Source organism: Larus michahellis, chromosome 1 (assembly GCF_964199755.1).
Source record: "Larus michahellis chromosome 1, bLarMic1.1, whole genome shotgun sequence".
Lineage (NCBI taxonomy): Eukaryota > Metazoa > Chordata > Aves > Charadriiformes > Laridae > Larus > Larus michahellis.
In genome coordinates, this window is record NC_133896.1 from 199843859 (window position 1) to 199863071 (window position 19213).

Consider the following 19213-nt stretch of genomic DNA (forward strand, 5'->3'; position numbering starts at 1 on the left):
GTTTTAAGTAATAAGCCACAGTAAAAAGATCAAGTTCTATTAATTTTGGAGTTTTAATTTTATATTAGCGGAAGGGGTTGTTTATAGGACTCTTAAGAATGGCAGTAACTGAGTTCTACATAAACAGGACAGTCCTCCAGGCTTTTTTTTTCTATTTTTAATCATTCCACTTGAAAAAAATATATTACCGTCATTTCAAAATGACTTCAGTAACAACATTTGCTTTTGATCTGTTAGCCTAAGATCAGTCCAAAAGTAGTATCAGCCTTTTTCATTTCACTTTTTTTGAAATCAAGCTGTTAGAAGTAGCTTAAATATTGTAGTTACCCTTGGAATTAAATTAGTTTGCACTTCAGAAAATAAAGTTCCTTTTGAGAAGCGTGCCTTTTTCCTCTCACGGAGTGTTAGCATAGTAGCTGGCCAAGAAAGCAACCCAAGAGGTTTCCAAAATGTTGCCTTTTAAACAAGCAGTTGCAGACATTGATTGAATGCTGCCTAATTTATTTCGATACTCAAGGGCTCTCCTTGCTTGCCAGAATAGGGAGCTTGAGCTCCAGTGAAGCTTTGGAAATTCTTGCTGTTTGGGCAGGTGTCAATTATAGTTTCCAAAGCCCTAAGTGGCAATAAATTGACTATGAATAGGATTTATAAGCTGCAGTGGATCTTCCCTATCAATGGGAGGTGCTGGCGCTGGGGCTGTCAGATGCTGGGGGGTGTCCATGAGAGTCCTGCTGCCAAGGGAAGAGGTACAGAAGGTAAAAGCCAAAATTTTTGGAAGATACAATATCTTTATTGCTTTGAATTTACCTGTGTAGGTGCTGAGCTGTTGTATTAAAATGACCAGGCTCAGTCTCTGCCGGCTGTAATTAAGTGCAGTTTAATGCAGTTCAGCGTGCACCCTTCAGTCGCGTATTTCCGAAAATGTCTTCAAAGGCTTTTATGAGCAGTAAAGGACTAAAAGAAAGCCAGAAAGGACTGCGAGGTGAAACTCAGCATTTTCTTGCCCAGTCAAACAAGAAATATTAACCTTTCAAGATCTGAGGGAACAGCATTTAGTAACAGCTACATAAAAGCGTATGTTGTCTGCAAGGTATAGATAGGTGCCTAACATTTTCAAAGTGCTCTACAAATTGTTCCTTTTTTGTGCTGGACTGTGACTGTAACTCATGTAAAACATGACCTAATGAGAATCTCTTTCCCCAAGAAATGCTAAGGCTGTTTAATTCTGAAATTGTGAACTGCCTTGTAGAAAGAATTACTACATTTTATTGCATATATTCTTCTGTGCCCTTTGAGCGCTTCCATATTTTATGTATTTACTTTAGCTAGCGACAGCTAAAAATAAAACTAGATTTAATTTAAGGGCTCTGACAGATGAGCGCTAGTGGGTTTTGCTGGTGGCAGCTCTAAATGTTACTTCTCCTAGCTGCGCCTCCTGTCCCTCTGCCCAAGGTTACAGCCTGTCTCGGGGCAGTAGCAGACCAGGACACGGCCGTGGTTCGGTGCTGCTGGGAGCAGTGGCTTTGTACTGGGCATGGGGCTGGAGATGGAGGTGGCTTAGCAAGGGTACGGCCACCCCTTTGCCCTGCGGAAAGCAAGTTTGGCATCAAGTGGTTTGGCATTGACCTCTCGGAGCCCCTCAGCTCAGATGCGTGATGTAAATGTGACGTCTGTCATACATAGATTTCCAAGTCTTTTCTCTTCCTATTTTTTCTTAAGTGTTAATATTTCTATTAGATGGTGGGAAGCTGCAAATGTATATTTTTACTTAGGTTGCAACGGCGACCGTCAAAGGCTTAGGTAAGGTAGGTCAGTATAGCCCAATGGGTGTTAATTTCTATCTGCTGAAATGGGTTCCTCCATCAGGGCATAATAGTACGTGCAAAGGATGAAGTTTTAGTGTTGACTTTGAACCTCTTCCTACAGAACAAGGCAAATACAGCTTTCGTGCAGGTTTTTGTGGTGCTCCTGTTTTCTGCCAAATCCCATTGCACCGTCAATTTTTATCTTAGCTTGATAGCGCAAGAAATGACTGAAGATTACTGACCAGTGGGCCACATAACACATGCAATTCTTATTTATAGAGAGTAAAAGTTTAATCTGTTTTTCATTTACAAACTGAATTTTGAGTGATGAAAGTTGTAAGTCTGAAACTGACCTAGTTGCAATTGGAGGAAAATCTCCTAAGTTGATGCTAAGACTTGGGAGCTAGTACAACCACCTGTTTCTACTATTATAATGAACGATTTTCATTATTCTGGATCTCAAAGGTTTTTTAAATTTTTCACATCATGGAAGTACTGCATATTGTTAGACATAAGGTTTCTTCAGAGATTTGGATGTATTCTTTTTATAGCTATTATTTTATAGTTTTAAATGATGCTGGGCTTGACACTGAAAGCACGCGCAAAGTTCTTGTCCTGGAGAACAAACAATGTTAAGATTGAAGGAAGACAAGCATAGGAGACCAGGAGAACAAAAGCCCTGGACTATAATGACAGAGGGTATTCACTCTTAGAGAGATGTTGTCACCTTTGTGGGAAGAGGCCTCAGGTTGCACCAGGGGAGGTTTAGATTGGATATTGGGAAAAAATACTTCACTGAAGGGGTTGTCCAGCACTGGAACAGGCTGCCCAGGGAAGTGGTTGAGTCCCGTCCGAGAGATATTCAAAAGATGTGTAGATGTGGCACTTCAGGACACGGTTTAGTGGTGGAGTTGGCAGTGTTAGATTAACAGTTGGACATGATGATCTTAAGAGTCTTTTCCAACCTAAAAATAGGTTTGTAGATTGAGCAGCCAAAATGGGTTTGCAGGAGAGGATGGAAGGATGAGAGAGGAAGCCTGGTAGGGTCGGATATGTAGGTTGCTCCAAGGTTGGTTTTGCAGTGAGCTCTGAACTTAGTTTGGAAAGGACTTTATTTCCATAACCAGGAACAATTAAACACGTGAGAATATTCTGATTTTTTTTTTTTTTTTTTGATGGTTGTTGTTGTTTTGCAGGTCAATAGCTTTGACATAAGCAACGTGTCTCACAACCATGCTCGAGCTGTGCTCTCCCAGCCTTGCTCGGTGCTGCACCTCACCGTGCTGAGGGAGAGGCGGTTCGGCAGCCGCACACACAACCACGTGGATGCCACCAGCTCCTCGCGGGAGGACAGCTTTCAAGTGACGCTGCACAAGCGCGACTCCAGCGAGCAGCTTGGCATTAAGCTTGTGCGCAGAACAGACGAGCCCGGAGTTTTTATTCTCGACCTTTTGGAAGGGGGGTTGGCTGCTCAAGATGGCAGGCTCTGCAGCAATGACCGCGTACTTGCAATTAATGGACATGACTTGAAGCACGGGACACCTGAGCTTGCTGCTCAGGTTATACAGGTAATTTGCATTCCCTGCCTGAGTCCTTAGCTCAGCTTTATTTCTTGGGCAAAGCCTGGGGTAGAGTCGGTCCCAGAGAGATCAGCTTGTGCAGCGATGCAATTTGCTGTGATTTATGTTCTGGAAATAATAGCGCAAAACCGGGCTTGCCTTGGCACCTAGCAGGTGAACTTCACCTCCTCAGAAGTGAAAAGTGCATTAGTCTTCCCTGGCGTACAGCCTGAAGGTTAGAAGGCTGCTTGTGTGAGCAAGGAGAGTACCATGTAGCCTCTTGCTTAGCAGAGAAAGAAGAGGAGGATTATTATTATATTTATATAGGTACTGTAATTTTAATCTCTCGGTAAGCTCTATAAAAGTGGGCTTTGTTTTGTATTGATTTGCTTGTGCATGGAATTGGGGTTAAAACAGGAAAGTGATTTGTTAGACTTTGTAGAGGCAACAGGTAGCAGCTGAGAAGGAAAAAATAGATCTTCCACGAGTCCCATGCACTAAAATTCATTTTCTGAGTATTCAGGAAAATACTATTCCTTTCCTGAATGTCCCAATGTCTGGCTTTGCTGTGGACAAAAACAGTACCCAAAGCTTGATGCAGTGTGACATATGACCTTTCCCTGTTCCCACAGGAAAACCTTTACCCCATGGCTTTCTCCCAGTCTGTAAGGAAACAGCTGCAGCACATCGCTGCTTCCTGATGGTGGGATGATTTTTTAGGAAAATTGGAATACAGTAATAGTAGGTTCTTGCAGTCTAGTGCAGTCATCTTTGTTTAACTCAGCAGCACATAGAGAAAGAACTCCAATACAAATGAGATGAGTAGTAAATACTTGTTTCAGGAATAATTTCGAGAGCTTCCCTTGCAGTTAAAGGAAAACAACAATGATCTTGGGAGTTTTAATTTCTGTTTCCCAGTTTTTGTATACGATGTGTACCCAGTTACACTGGGTAACTTTTCTCTATTGAGGTGTGGGTTTGCGGCAATAGAAAGAGTTGACGTTTTATTTAACATCTGGTAACTGAGTCTCCTGATACTCCCCAAACTCCAGAATTTGACGGTCTGCTCCTATCTAACATCTTTGTTGGAAGCCTCTTTGGGAATTAGCAGAGGTGTTCAGAACTTCTGACAAACATCTGCAGACCCTGGAGTCATCACGTGGGCATTTCTTTCTTTTATTGCTACATGTTGCACAAGTTCGCAGAGGCTGCAAATGGAATTGGGTGATTTTTAATGTTTGAAGCTTCATAACACAAAATGAGAAATGATCCTTTTGGCAGAGGATTTCCAGCTGATGTAAATGTAACATCAGATGCAAAAGAGGAGTGTTAATATCCTCTCTGTTCTGGGGGGAATTGCAGCAAGAAGCAACTAAGGGACTGTGAAGTCCCCCGGTAATTGGAAAACAAGTTCTGCTGTTTTCTTGTTTCATATTTCGTCATATGTTTTCCTTCTTCTCTGCCAATAATCAATATCCTAACAATTTCATTACTCTTTTTTATATATTCGACAGGCTAGTGGGGAGAGAGTGAATTTGATCATCTCTAGACCCCTGAAGTCACAGACAGTCAGTATTATCCGAGACACCGGGACTCACAACAGCAACCCACACCAACACCAGTCCCAGCAGCTGTTTCACAGCAGACCCAACTCACATAAGGTTGGTGTTTCTGATTCTAAGAGGTATAAATGCCATTTTACTCATGTGATGGTATAAGTGTATAGCAAGGCAGGAAGAAAGGGTTATATCTTCTTTCTTACCTACTTAAAAAAAAAAAAAAAAGATGATGACATCCAGCTACTCAAGTCCTGTATCATGTCTGGAGTGGGAACAAAAGATATGCAACAAGTTTCAGTATTTTTTTGGTTTTGCTGACTGCAGTGAAAGAAGCAAGTTCTCTGAGCTCGTACAGCTGTAGTTGTTAGACCTTGTCTAAGTCAGTGGCTCATGTGTTACTGCTGCGTGGGAGAGCTGTCACTCAAGAACGTTATTTTTTTTGTTGCCGCTGTGCTGGCTGCAACCAGCAAGGACAGGAGATGTGGTACACACCATCCAGCATATAAAGAGCATGCTGGAGGGGTGTGTCATCTCCTCCATGAGCCAGGAGTGCTGGCTCCAAGACTGCTGAGTTCTGCAGAGTCAAGCAGGGAGAGAAAGGCGGAATGAAGAGACTTGCATGAAGCTAGCGTCAAATTATCTGGAAGACCTGCAGAAATAAAGCTTGTGGTTGAGATGTTCTTGTAGTTAGAAAAATATGACTTCTCGCTGTTGAGAAGCTGATTTTGTGAAATAATTGTCACGTTGACCGTGTCAACTGAGCCACCTTTCCTCCTCTCCACTCTGTTGGCATCATTGTTTAACATCATACTTCTGTTGGGAGGATTTACACGTGTTGATAATATTTTCTTTTAAAAGTTTGTGTAGCTTCAGAAAAGAACAAGTGAGGCTCTAGGAAGCTTGTTTTCTTCCTGAGGGACAAAGGTGAGGCTCCTGAATACAGCTAGCGGCCATTAATACTCACCACAAAGTTAGGCCATATCAGCACAGTGACCAGAGTTCAACTGTATCAGAGCTTGAACCCACTTTCCATCTGCCGGCGTGGGTTGTGTTCATATCCCGGTTCCAAAGCTGATCCGTTGGCTGAGCTGATTTCCCTCACGTATCAATACCATCCCTGGGCTCTTTCAAAGTGGGAAGTCCCACGTAACGGCAAATGGACATTTCCCATGTTTCATACCATTTATCTTTGCCTCTCTCTCATTAACCAACAGCTGGTTTAGAAGCCTTGTGGCTTAAAAAATATTTATATAATTGCATGGCACCGGTCAGTTAGTCCTGAAGCCTGGAGACTTAAGAAGGAGCTGTCTTTATAAGCTATGGTATATATACTAATCACATATGCGATTAACATGTATATGTGAGGAGCAGAGTCAATCAGAAGGAGCATGTGGCATTGGAAGTTGAATAAAGCAGCGTTGCCATTTTCCAAGAGAAGGCAGAGGAATAAATAGGTATTTGTAGTTGGAAGAATCTCCCAGGTTATTTCTTCTGTTATTTTGCATTCTGTTGATTTAAGATGTGCTGTGGCTTGAATGTGTCACTAAATATCCTGGAGAGATCAAAAGATTTGTTTCTGGTTTGTGCCCACTCTTTTGACCATATGGTTTTGTAGTGCAGTCCTAAAATTTAGCCCATTCTAGTGTAGGATGGTAAGAAAAACTGGAGTGAGATTTTCAAGGTGGGCCTTTCTAAACTTTTTGTCTATATTTCAGTATCTATGTGAGCGACTTTTTTGGCTTTTTTTTTCTGACCTGGAGAAAATCCAGCTGAAGCCATTTTGCACTACTTGGTCCTTTTAAACCATTCTGTTAAAGTGCCAAAGTATAGCGTTGGGGTCTATTTAGTTGTGTTTTGTTCTGGTTTTGTTTTTTTTTTTTCAAGTTTTAACAAAGTTATTTATCTTTGTCAAACAGGATCTCTCCCAGTGTGTTACATGCCAAGAAAAGCACATTACTGTGAAAAAAGAGCCCCATGAATCTCTGGGAATGACAGTGGCGGGAGGCAGAGGCAGCAAAAGTGGTGAACTGCCCATCTTCGTGACAAGTGTGCAGCCTCACGGGTGTTTGGCAAGAGACGGCAGGATTAAACGAGGTGGGGCTTGGTTTTCCTGGTGGCACGGGGGGCCTCTCATTGCTGTTTGATGAGTACGTGCTCCGGGGTCAAGTGACGTCAAAAAAGTCTTTTCACAGATGCAGGGAAGTGCTGATGGATGCTTTTCTTCATGTTTCAATAATGGAAATTCAGTATTTAGTATCGCACTTCCACCTTTTCTAGGAAAGGGATGTTTAGAGAACGATAGCAGGGGAAGCAAATAAGACCCGGAAATGTCTGGTTAAATTCTTTAAAGCTGACGGTAATCCCCTGAGCTGAGGGTCTGCTGCGATGCTTAGTGCACGCATCCTGTTTTTGTGTTTAATGCGGTGGGCTGGGCCCCATCTCTGTCCAAGAAATCTCCGCTACTCACTGTGACATCTGAACAGCAGAGATGCTCCGATGGCAGGCCACAGTGCAACCGTGCTAAGCTTACCCCCGAAGCTGTGTCGGTGTTGACCCTGGTTCCTGAATGCCTTCTTATCCTTTGGGACAGCTTGGGTTTGCTGGTCGTCAGGGGTGCTACAGCACCCGTCCGTGTCCCTCGGATTTGCGGAAGGGCACCGGGAGGTGGAGGTTATGCTCGGTGCAGGTGAAGGCAGTCCTGCCCGATCGATAGCAAAGCATTTGATGATTAAAACGTATCGTGCCGTATGTGAAACAAAGACTGCCTGTGAGATCTCTGTAGTTCAGAGTTCACAGAATTACAGATTGTTTTAGGAAGGAAGTTTAGGGGGGAAAAAAAAACGCTTCACAGATTGCAAATTTAAAAAGAACAGTGTGGGAGCATCTCTATATGCTCCTGAGAGAGGGAGATTTACACCCACATACCAACAGGTATGCTTCTTTTTTCTGTACTACTATGAAAAACACACTCGAGGAAAGAATTGCAATTGCTCTTCCATAGCATAACATTAAAGTAGCCACAGCAGCAACAAAAGTGATTTTAAGTTAAGCTGCACCCCAACTCTAGGTTTCCCTGGAAGGAAAAAGCTCTTAAAAAATGAGTCTCGTTCCAAATGTGACCCAGCTGTTCGCACTTTTCCTTTGTTTTTTCTGGCTTTCATCAGTAAGTGAGACATTGTGTGAAAGAGAAGACTGTCACTGCTTGGACAGTAAATAACATTCTTGTTTTCATCCTGAGGCTTTTTAAAAATATTCTGAAATAAGATAAAAATTGTGGCAACTTTTGTAGTGGCTTTGACTCTTTCCAGATTATCTTTGTAGAGATGCTTTTTCTTTCTTCTAATGGACTGGGTTTTGTACCAACCTTTCCAGTAGTTTCTGGATTCCATTTTGGTCTCCCACGTAACAAGTGGGAGGTGTCCCTGCCCATGGCAGGGGGATTGGAACTAGGTGGTCTTTAAGGTCCCTTCCAACCCGAACCATTCTACAATTCTATGATTCTATGAAGTTAGAAAAAGCAGACGACCTAAAACACTCTGTGGAGCCTCACTTACCTGCAAGAGCTGGTTACTGTGTGGTGCCTGTATTGTTCCTTCCATCATTCCTCTTTCCCTTTTAAAGTTAGGGTGGACCTACGATCCACCACTGGAAACGATTATGTAGTGGCATCTGCAATAGCAGTTACAGCCGAGATGGTGAGGTGCTTAGGTAATTTCTGTCTCAAATTTTCAGGGCGATATACCATAGAAGCCACAGCGTTTGATGTGTTACGTGGAAATAAATGATACTGATCCAGCTTAATAGTTCAATACCTTAATGTTTCAAACTGACAGTATAAGGCTTCAGCACGGTTCACATTCCCAGGCTGTTAGTTCAGACCGTCTCAGCTCCAAAAACTACAGTATTAAATGAAACGCTTGGCGCGGGAGGTGCTGTCAGTAGGAACCACTCTGACAGAGTTCTCACTTGCGCCTTTGAACAGGTGATGTGCTGCTGAACATCAACGGCATCGATTTGACAAACCTAAGTCACAGCGAGGCGGTGGCCATGCTGAAAGCTAGTGCTGCCTCGTCAGTAGTCGCCCTGAAAGCCCTGGAAGTCCAGATTGTAGAAGAGCAGCCCCAGGCTAATGAAGAACAGTTGAGTACCATCGGTGAAAATGAATACGATGCCAGCTGGTCACCATCATGGGTCATGTGGCTGGGACTTCCAAGGTACGTAATTAATTGATAAATTAATCAGTTACCCGTTTCAAGCTAAATCTGAGAGAGATACAAAAGCAGAGACTTTATTAGTTGCGGCACATCCGCCCTTATTTCTGCCTGCCTGACCATCTCGGCTATATTCGGTTGGCAGCCTGCTTATGAAGCGGGTTGTGAACAGGAGCAGTGTTTCCTTAGGAAAATGGAAGATGAATAGGCTTGGTTTATCCCTTCAGAAACCGTAGTAACTACCCACGTGGATTCTTCTCATTGAACACGAGTCATTTTTTCTATTGTTTAACCGTATCCTAACTTTCTGTAGAATATCTAAAACCAGAGAGATTATTAATAGAAACACAAAGTATATACCCACATGTCTCTTTGCTAATCTACGACCTAAACATAGGAGGCCAAAAAATAATTTTAGAGTATAGGACAGACTTGCCATTCTGACAGACTCTTGACACCGGTCTCTTGCACATGTATGATGAGCCTGTAGTTACAAATCCCTGCGGGTTAGTTTTTTTTTTTCTCCAAGAACCCACTGCCATCTCTTCCAAACACAAAAACTCTACCAGATTTGCAGCGAGCTCCCTCCCCGTGCCTAATCTGCAGTCTGCTGGACATCGCCGTGTTTCATTTTTACTCTTCTGTTTTTCACTCTCTTGTGGCTACAGCTATAAGCTCATTCCGGCATTGCATGCTATCAAGAAGAACTCCCACTACGGTGAATAGCTGTTAACCTGCATGCCCTGGCTGAAGTTACTTCCTCTCCCCCGATAGGGTTACCAGGCTTAGGTCTGTAGTTTAAGCATAAAACCAGAAGAAGAACCAGGCGTACTGGTAGCAGAATGCAGATGAAGATGACAGAACCACGCGTTGGCCCTCCAAAGATTTCACACTTTTTCTGAGTTTTACTATCAATTCATTTCTCTTGCATTAACGAGTTACCTAATCTCAATAAGCAGCTCTGGGATTTGGTAAATGTGCTTCCTTTCCATGCTTCAGCAGTGGTTTATTGCTTATATACACTACAGATGCCCGTGCGTGGACCTTAAAGTTATGCTATGCATTGTGCTGCTGTTCTTTAAAGGAGGGTTGTACATCAGTAAAGAACTTGGCATCTTTTTTACCCAAAAGTTAATTTCTGTCTTGTGGTTTGTTTTTTTTTTTTTACTTACAGTCATTGCCAACTTCATTGGCAAGAATTAATTTTCACAGGGGAGATAACATATACTGGTACAGTTAGAGGAGCATGATCTGAATTATTTACATTCTGTGTAATAAAATGGTTAATCATTTGTATTTTCATTACTGGTGATGCATCAGTTCAGAGGTAGCAAAGATGATGCATGGATTTTTAGATCTTTACTTAAAGTAGAAAAAGCCTAAACCGACTGGGGGTGGAAGAAAAATGCTTGGCATTTTTGACTTGCAAACTGAAGATATCAGGCATCCATTTTCCACCCACATTCTTGCCACCTGTGAAATCCCTAAAATGCCATTCTGTTACTGTCAGTATAGGTGATTATTCTAGCACTGCATTATTTCTTCCGAAGCACTCTTCTCTCTCAGGATTGTGGGGTTTTTTTGGGAAATCAGTTTGAATATTGCAAAATTACTCTGGGAACAGAAGTCGACTCACCACAGTGGTAATGATGAGACAGCAGGTGTTGTGCCTACTATAAAAATATCTGTATGTGGTATACGCGTCGTTTTCTCTTGCTATCCTGTGCTTCCATTCCACAGCTGCCTACACAGCTGCCATGACGTAGTACTGCGGCGCAGCAATTTAGGGAGCTGGGGTTTCAGCATCGTCGGTGGCTACGAGGAGAACCACACAAACCAGCCTTTCTTCATCAAAACGATTGTTCTTGGAACTCCCGCGTACTTTGATGGAAGATTAAAGTAAGCTAAAATAATAGTAGTAGTAATAATAATAATAATAATTATAATCAGCACTTTTAATAGTTACGAGCTGGTGCAACTAATTGCTTAAGGAAATAAGTGCTGGGGGAGATCATGCAGCCCAGTAGTGCTTTGTCTCCCTGATGAGTGTGATGCGGGGAAGTACAAGGTGTTTCTGTTGGGGAAGGGGTATCTGTCAGAGGCGGTGCTTGTGCTGGCACCTCTGCCATCTCCCGTCCTCCTCCCCAGCTGCAGTGCTCATGTCATCTTCTGTCTCCATCTCCCTGTTGAACGCTCCTTTAGGCCAAGAGACATTGCAAAATGTGTATGTGCAGAACTGGCTGGTTCGTAACATTTTCGTCTTCCTAGAGAACGGTTAGAAGATTAGAATTTACTTCTGTAAAGTGGGGAAAGCTGCCCTATCCTTTCATGTAGCCTTCTGAAGTCACTGCTGGAAACTCTGGTACTGAAGATGAGTGCTGCTGCTTTAGTGGAAAGGCAAGAAAGTAGTTGAAAAAGTCAGTACCTCTGAAAAGATAGGGAAGGAACCAAGTCCCCATGTCAGTGCCCTAAGAGTCATTAGTTGTCAGGAAGAACACTGATAAACAAGGCGAGTTCAGTGGAGGCCCCCAAGGTGGGGGGAGCTGGAGCACTTGCGGTGCAAGGAGAGGCTGGGGCAGCTGGGCTTGCTCAGCCTGGAGCAGAGATGTCTTCAGGGACACCTAACAGCCCCTTCCAGTACCTACAAAGCGACTATTGAGAAGACAGAGCCCAGGCTTTTCGCAGTGGTGCAGGGCAAGAGGAAGAGAGACTATGGGCACAAGTTGAACAAAAGAGGTCGAGACTGGTTATGAGGAGGAACTGTTTCCCCATGAGGTCAGTCAGGCACAGGTTGCCCAGTCTCTGTCCTTGGAGGTTTCCGAGACCCGATTGGATAAAGCGCTGAGCAACCTGGCCAGGAAGGCCAATGGCATCCTGGGGTGCATCAAGAAGAGTGTGGCCAGCAGGTGGAGGGAGGTCATCCTCCCCCTCTACTCTGCCTTGGTGAGGCCGCACCTGGAGTACTGTGTCCAGTTCTGGGCTCCCCGGTTCAAGAAGGACAGGGAACTGCTGGAGAGGGTGCAGCAGAGAGCTACCGAGATGATTAGGGGACTGGAACACCTCTCTGATGAAGAAAGGCTGAGGGATTTGAGTCTCTTCAGTCTGGAAAAAAGACGACTGAGGGGGGACGTTATTGAACACTTATAAATACTTAAAGGGTGGGTGTCAGGCTCTTTTCAGTGGTGCCCAGCAATAGGACAAGAGGTAATGGGCACAAACTTGAGCATAGGAAGTTCCACCTAAACATGAGGAGGAACTTCTTTACCCTGAGGGTGGCAGAGCACTGGAACAGGCTGCCCAGAGAGGTGGTGGGAGTCTGGTATGTCTTGGAATGTCTCTGGAGACGTTCAAAACCCGCCTGGACGCGTTCCTGTGCAACCTGCTCTGGGTGACCCTGCTCTGGCAGGGGGGTTGGACTAGATGATCTCCAGAAGTCCCTTCCAACCCTATGATTCTGTGATCTCACAGCTGACCTTGCTTTGAGCAGGAGGTGGGACTAGAGACCTCCTGAGGACCCCTCCGACCTTAACTATTATATGATCCTACTTAGACGTTATGTTTGGATGCAACCCTGAGGTCTAATGTGCGTATGTGCATCTTTGCCTCGCATAGAATTAGTTCCGAACTAGGACATACAGTTCCTGTTAAAGGTTCTCTTGTTCATAAACTGATCTTTTGTGAAGGTGGCAGTAAAGAATATGCAACTTGAAGTTTTATGGCATGATTTTAACGTGTAGATTTACTTACAAAGTAACTTAAGAAAAAATGTACTTATGCCTAGAGCCTTGCCAGTAATTGATTTTTCAGTTCAATGACTAAATAAATAAATGAAAAAATAGCTTGGCTGAACACAAAATTACATTTTTTTGGCCAACTATGAAACAGTTTGGATTAAATGAAAGATTCCAGTTCAACCCAAAGTAAATAATTTCAGATTGGGAAAATAATAACTAGAAGTCTTCATACAAATGGAAATTCAAGCGTCATTGCTAAGAAGAGGGGAAGCGTAGTTGTGGTTACACTTACCCCCTTGTAAGGAATGGAAAAGATGTTCTTTTGTGATATTCTGATATGGTACCCCCTGTTCATATGTACTGTCTCACTGAGAATATGGACTTAAAAATGGGCCATCAACAACGGAGAGCTCCTTAAAACCCGCACCATGAGTTATCCCACAGCAGGCCTTTTTGAAGCTGTTCTGTTTTGTTTAAATTATCTAAATGTTTTGTTTGGCCAGAGACAAAGGAGGAAAATAACTTCACAGTTGAACAGTTAAGACAGCTTTCTGCCTACATTATCTGTCTGGTGTGATTTTATAGAAGGTGAAATGACTTCAGCAGAAAGACCCCGCTTAGTGAACTCTAGCAGTGTGGTTTGGGTGATGGGGTACCTTGGTTCAGGCAGAGAAGTGCTTTTAAATGCAAATTTGATGGATGCTGGTCACACTGCCTCATCTTCCTCTGCTCTGCCCCAGTGGAGGGCACTGGGAGAGCTCAGGAGAGCATTGTTTGTCCATCCATTTTGGTGCCTCCAATAGTTGGGAGGATCAGTTTCAGGAAAAGCCCTGTTTGATCTCCAGAGTCATGTTCGACTGCTCTGGGGGAAGCCAAACACACATGCAAATCACAGAGAAGAGGTACCTGGAGATGGAGCGTGCTCAATGTAGGAAGGACTTAGGTGTTTTTTAGGAAGTTCCTCTTGAGCTTGCAAAAACTGAAACTTAACCCTTCGAGGTCAATTTTCTCAAGGCCGGCAAACAGGACCCTCCCAAATTTCTGTTCCCTGCTTCAAAACGCAGAAAAGCTACAGCTTATCAGTTGAACCATCTGCTGAGGGAAACTTCAAGCCAAATGGTTACATTTGACAAAATTGTAAGCCATTGAAAACAAGGTTTTCAGTTGGAATGTGGTGTGTAACCATAAGTATCTTTACTTACACCTCCTACGGTAAAGCCATGTTGGGTGTAAATGTGTTATAATCCACACAAACAAACAGAAATGTTTCTGTCGTGCATATGCTATCTCATTATCTTCTCTTGACTCCATTAGATCTTTCCAACTCTCTCTTTTCACATTTCCCTACAGGTCAGCTCTTAATGCTCAATCTCTGGTATTAGAATTGAAATCTAGCGATTTGGGAATTTCGCAGATGAGTTTCAGTAGTAAACCAGACTTAAAATTGAACCCCTTTGGGTTTTTTAGCTACGCTTCCAACCTGATGCAGACCTATCACCCCAGCAGTGAAGTGCTGTTTGTTGGTGTGTACTAGATACTGCAGGGCAGTACTCATCATTTGTTGGTTTGTTTTTTTTTTTCTTCTTGTGTTTTGTAGGTGTGGTGATATGATTGTTGCTGTAAACGGACTATCCACAGTTGGAATGAGCCATTCTGCACTCGTTCCCATGCTGAAGGAGCAGAGGAACAAAGTAACTTTAACCGTGATTTGCTGGCCTGGAAGCCTCATATAGATTTTGAATCCCTTCAGTTCAAGCAACGTCTTTTTCTAGATAGCTGGCACAAAAATGTCCTCTGTCTTTTTTTCCCTATTGATACAGCTGGTTATAAGCAGGGCCAAAACTGCTGTATTTTCATTTTTTATGGGCCTCTCAGACTTATTCTATATATCTTTCCATCCTGAAATAGCCATTTCTGTTTGCTATATCCGTTGCTGATGCAAATGCGAATATACACATGCTCCCAGAGAAACTCCCGCTCCGATACAGCTGTCATTGAGCTTTCCCCGTCAGGCTTGTACAGTCAGCGGAAGAACTTAGTGGTTCTTCGGGTTTCTCTGCACAGTCCTCAAGTTATATGTGATATATAAACGTAATAGCCATGTGCTCGTTCTTCCCTGCGAAGAGAACGTGTGTCAGTACCGCAATGACACATCTATCTGCTGCTATGAATCCAAATCCGTTTCCAAAGGTACGTCTCTTCATTTCGTAAGCCGTTCCATTTTTGATTCAATATTTCAGACTGATTCAAGTAATCCATCTTACTCATCAGAAATTACTTGGTCCCCCAAATTTTTCTTGCAGGGCATCAGTGTTCATAGAAAAGTAGGACAAAAGCCTGATATTACTGGAATTTTTATAAAGTGCAATAATTGGACTCTTTGTTAGGAAACTTTACTATATTACAGAGTTTGTATCCTATAGTGACAAGAAATATGGAAGTAATTACTGTTGCAACGCTGGCGAGAATACACGTGCCCGAGGTCGCCTTTGAGTGAATGGCTTGCAGTGTGAGACTTTACTTTACAAATGAATGTTTTGCTATGTCAGAGAATTTTGATGAACATTTTTACGAAGATCATTTTTACCGTTTCTATTGTAGTTGTCAGCTCTCTTTATTCATGTGTGGAAACAATACTTTGACTTGTACTTTCCAAATGAGAGAACCATTTCCGGGAAAAAAAAAGCAAGCTGTTCAGAAACCATACGTTATGGTTTACAGGTGGGCAGGCTAGAAGGAAGGCTCTTTGAATTCGAGTCCAACTGCAAAGTAAGCTGCAAAGTTCACTCTTATTCTGTCACCTCCTGACAAATGTGCAAATGCCTTGATATCAAATGCTGAAACGATCTCTCTTGCATTTCAGGATATTATTTTCTTTTTTCCTTTAGAGAGCACCTGCCCTTAAGTTGTCAGTAAGAGTAACGCTGTTTATCTTGGATTGTATTTAGTGTTTTTACAAACCACCCTGTAACTTCTAGACTTTGCCTTTCCGTGGTATTTGCAGGCTAAGCACCCGTTTGTATAAGAAAATAGGGGTGGAGCGCAGAAAGAAATGTGCTGACCTGGAGCTAACCCTGCGTGTTGTCGGTGTTCTGCGTATTTGGAGAAGAGCTTCATTTATAAATCAGGCTCCCGACCTGAACTGATTTTATGAATGACCTCTGTATTGTATTATTAATTACCAGAGAATGTATTTGAGAATCACAGCATATTTCAATTGTGAAGCATGAACTTTATTTTCAAACTTAGCCGGTATAATATCAGGGCATATTATCGCATGTCATTAATTCCAGTAGCTTTGTTTTAAAAAGAAATAAAGTTACTCTTTTGCAAAAAAAAATAATTGTAAAAATCTCATATGAATGAAGTGGTTTTATTCCTCTCTCTAATGTATGCTACTGGTTTAATTTCATAATATTAAAATATGGAAGAATGTCCTCTACAGTATATTACTGTACTGAGAATCTGTTTCTGAAGCAAACACCAAACTTATTTGATACTCGAACTGATTTGAGAACAAGTTTCCTCCCACCCCCAGATGCTGTTTAACTGCATGCTTTGCTCTTAATACAGGTTTTTTTTGTAAAGTACATCTTAGTGTAGCCTTTAGGAAAGATTTTGACATATGTACTAGATTTAATGTTTTTTATTTTAAAAATTACACTTTCCATCCAAAACCCTGCAAAAATCAGATTTTTTCATTTTTTTTTCTTTTTTATGCATATGTAACAAAAGCATGGGTTAGCTTAAACTGTGCGGTTTTGTTTCTGTGTGCTGTAGCTTTTGATCAGAATGTCTAGCGATAAAACCTTTCTGAATTAATTCCCTTCCTGAATAATTTTTCCCCTTTCTCTTGTAGCTGCATAGCTGGGTTTGGTTTTCTGTGCCTTCTGTTTTAAATTATTTCAAGGGTGTTTTTTTTTCCAGATATTGCTATCTAATTGTATGGTATTAATGAAGGATGAATGAAAATAAAAGTTCATTCTACTCATTGTCATAACTCAAAGTATCGTCTCGCTCTTCGCAAAAGATATGGGTAGCTCAATGCAGACTCAGTTTAAAGATATTTCTTTTCTGCTGTGATTTATCATAAATTACGGTTAATGAATGTACGAAAGAGTCTGAGGGCATGGTCACCGAGCCAGGGTAACGTACCAGCTGTTTAACCAGTAATCCCAGCACTGAGCAGTGTTTTTAAAGGGGAGGTAAGATCTGTGCCTTGTGGTGCTTCCCCGCAAGCAGCGTTTCCTCTTTTCCCCTCAACGCCAGCTGGTACCGATCCGCTGGAGGATGTTTTCACAGCATAGATTTGATGCAAGGAGACAGTCTTGCTGGAAACCTCCGTTTTAGAGCTGAAACTTGAGCCTCCTGGTAATCAGTTCCCATCTCCATCTCCTGCAGGCAAGTACGCTCTATCTTTAGATGTCTGCGAAGCTGGAATGAGTCTAAAAGCAATTTCTTAATGATTTGCAGTGAAGTTGCCCAGAACCTGGATTCTTATTCCTTGCGGTAGTTAGTGGGTTACGAATAGATGTGTTCCTTTAAAACAAAACTATGCCTATGTACGGAATTGCAGAAGAAACCAGCCGCGTCTGCCAGTGGGTTGTTATCTTTTGTAGGTGTAAGGTAAGAGCCAGACCATGGGAGTTTTGATTTTCAGACAGATGAATGAATTCATTGTTGCAGCTGAAGGTGCGCAGAGCTGTTGAGTGAGGTGGAGGACCTTGTCGTCTGTGTGCAGGAGCTTCGTGGGAGGAACGCCTTCCCCAAACAACCCTAGGGATCTCCAGCGAAGAATGTAAACCAATTTATTCGGCTTCACAGCATGCCAATGAAGTGAAATCTGAAGATATTTCATTTGCTGCTCTAAACTTCCTATTTAGAGTCAGGAACAACTGAGGGGGAAATTCAACATTGCAAAAGAATTAAGAATTCATTTATTTGCAGATTCCCTAATAGATCTGGGGTGGGTATAACAAAAATCTAAGCCCGGTTCTCAGATACAGTGTGACCCAGATAATATCAAAACAAGGCAAGTTCCTTTTAGTTAAGAAACTTGACCGTTCACTTCTGAGGCAATTTTAATGGATCATAAAAATTTGTTAACGAACTGAGGTAGGAGATCCTGATGAGTTAAAAGGATGAGTATGCCAGGCAGGGCAGCAATGGTGGCAAACACGGAGTTAAGGCCACATGTGCCTGATGCCATGCTGGCCGTGAAGATGTTCTAACACCAAGGAAGGTCAGTACACACCCTCATCCCAGTTGTCTCAAGAAAATCCTAAGCAAGTGTACTTACCTAAAAAGTGGATTTCTGCCAACACATAGAAAAAGGAGAGAGAGAAAATGATTTACAACGGCCTCATCACACCTGACATAAATCCGTGCAGCTAGTGAAGAACAATTCTTAGATAACTTGTTGCCCAGAGGATGGAGAAAGCCTTAGACTTTATGCTTCTGGGACAGTTCAAATAATGTTATATTGGTAAGAAAGCTTAGTTCTAGCTAAATGTTGACGTTGTCCTTGTGTTTGTTGCCATGTCACATGGATGGGTGCCCCTGAATATTTGCAGTGCGATATGGATGCGATGCCCATGTCAGTGATGCATTGCGGTTGATAGGATGGCGACAAGCTCCCTTCTGCAGCGTGACGCAGGAAACTTCAGACAACTCAGAAATCAAAGAGGTCTGAGAGTCCAGTCAAAGGTGCGGAGCCTGCTCGGCATCAGCCGTGGCATAAACTGTGCCTGAAGCTGTTTTAGAAGGAGGAGGAATGTTGTTTGGGTTTGGGGGTTGTTTTTGTTGTTAAACTACGCTGGTAAAGGTTGGCTGGAGGCATCCGTGGGCTGCAAGCTCAGCCAAGCAGAAACAGCACGCACCTCAGCGGGGAAAGCCAAGTTTGTCTCGCCAAAGGAGGAATGAGCCAACCGCTCCCCTTGCGGGAAGGGGAGGAATTGGGCAAGAGATGGAAGGGGAGAGCCCCTTCTGCAACTCTTTGGGGCAAATATCGCATCTAGGAGGGGCTGCCCCTCTTCACCCTCCTTTCCAAGTAGTAGCAGCTACCTTAAACACCTCAACTCCCCTCCTGCATCTTTCCTACCCTGCTTTAGCCCCAGCAGCCAGCTGTGGAGACCATGGCTTGGGTTTAAAGAGAGGAGACGGTGGCATTGAGGCCATTTTGCATCCCGCAGCAGCCTGCCGTGGTGGCAAATACCACCTTCGGCTACGCTGGAGTCAGCGGTCCTGGTCTCAGTGGTGACTTGTCGTCTTGCAGGGAGGTGGTCTGCAGAACAACCGTCCCTGCTGCTTAAGATGTAGGCTATGGATCCACAGCACACGGAATAA

The 19213-nt window shown here is 43.0% G+C and overlaps 1 protein-coding gene across 11 annotated transcripts in view; it reads left to right on the forward strand.

Moving 5' to 3' along the window:
• Positions 1-16860, forward strand: part of LNX2 (ligand of numb-protein X 2) — a 62057-nt gene extending 45197 nt beyond the window's left edge. For all 11 annotated transcript variants that reach the window (XM_074568633.1, XM_074568653.1, XM_074568687.1 and 8 more), the window contains 6 exons: positions 3002-3373; positions 4879-5025; positions 6840-7017; positions 8906-9137; positions 10875-11033; positions 14466-16860. In XM_074568633.1, the coding sequence (XP_074424734.1) occupies positions 3002-3373; positions 4879-5025; positions 6840-7017; positions 8906-9137; positions 10875-11033; positions 14466-14601 (1224 nt within the window). In that variant the 3' untranslated portion in view covers positions 14602-16860. The remainder of the gene's footprint in view (positions 1-3001; positions 3374-4878; positions 5026-6839; positions 7018-8905; positions 9138-10874; positions 11034-14465) is intronic.
• Positions 16861-19213: the final 2353 nt, after the last annotated feature.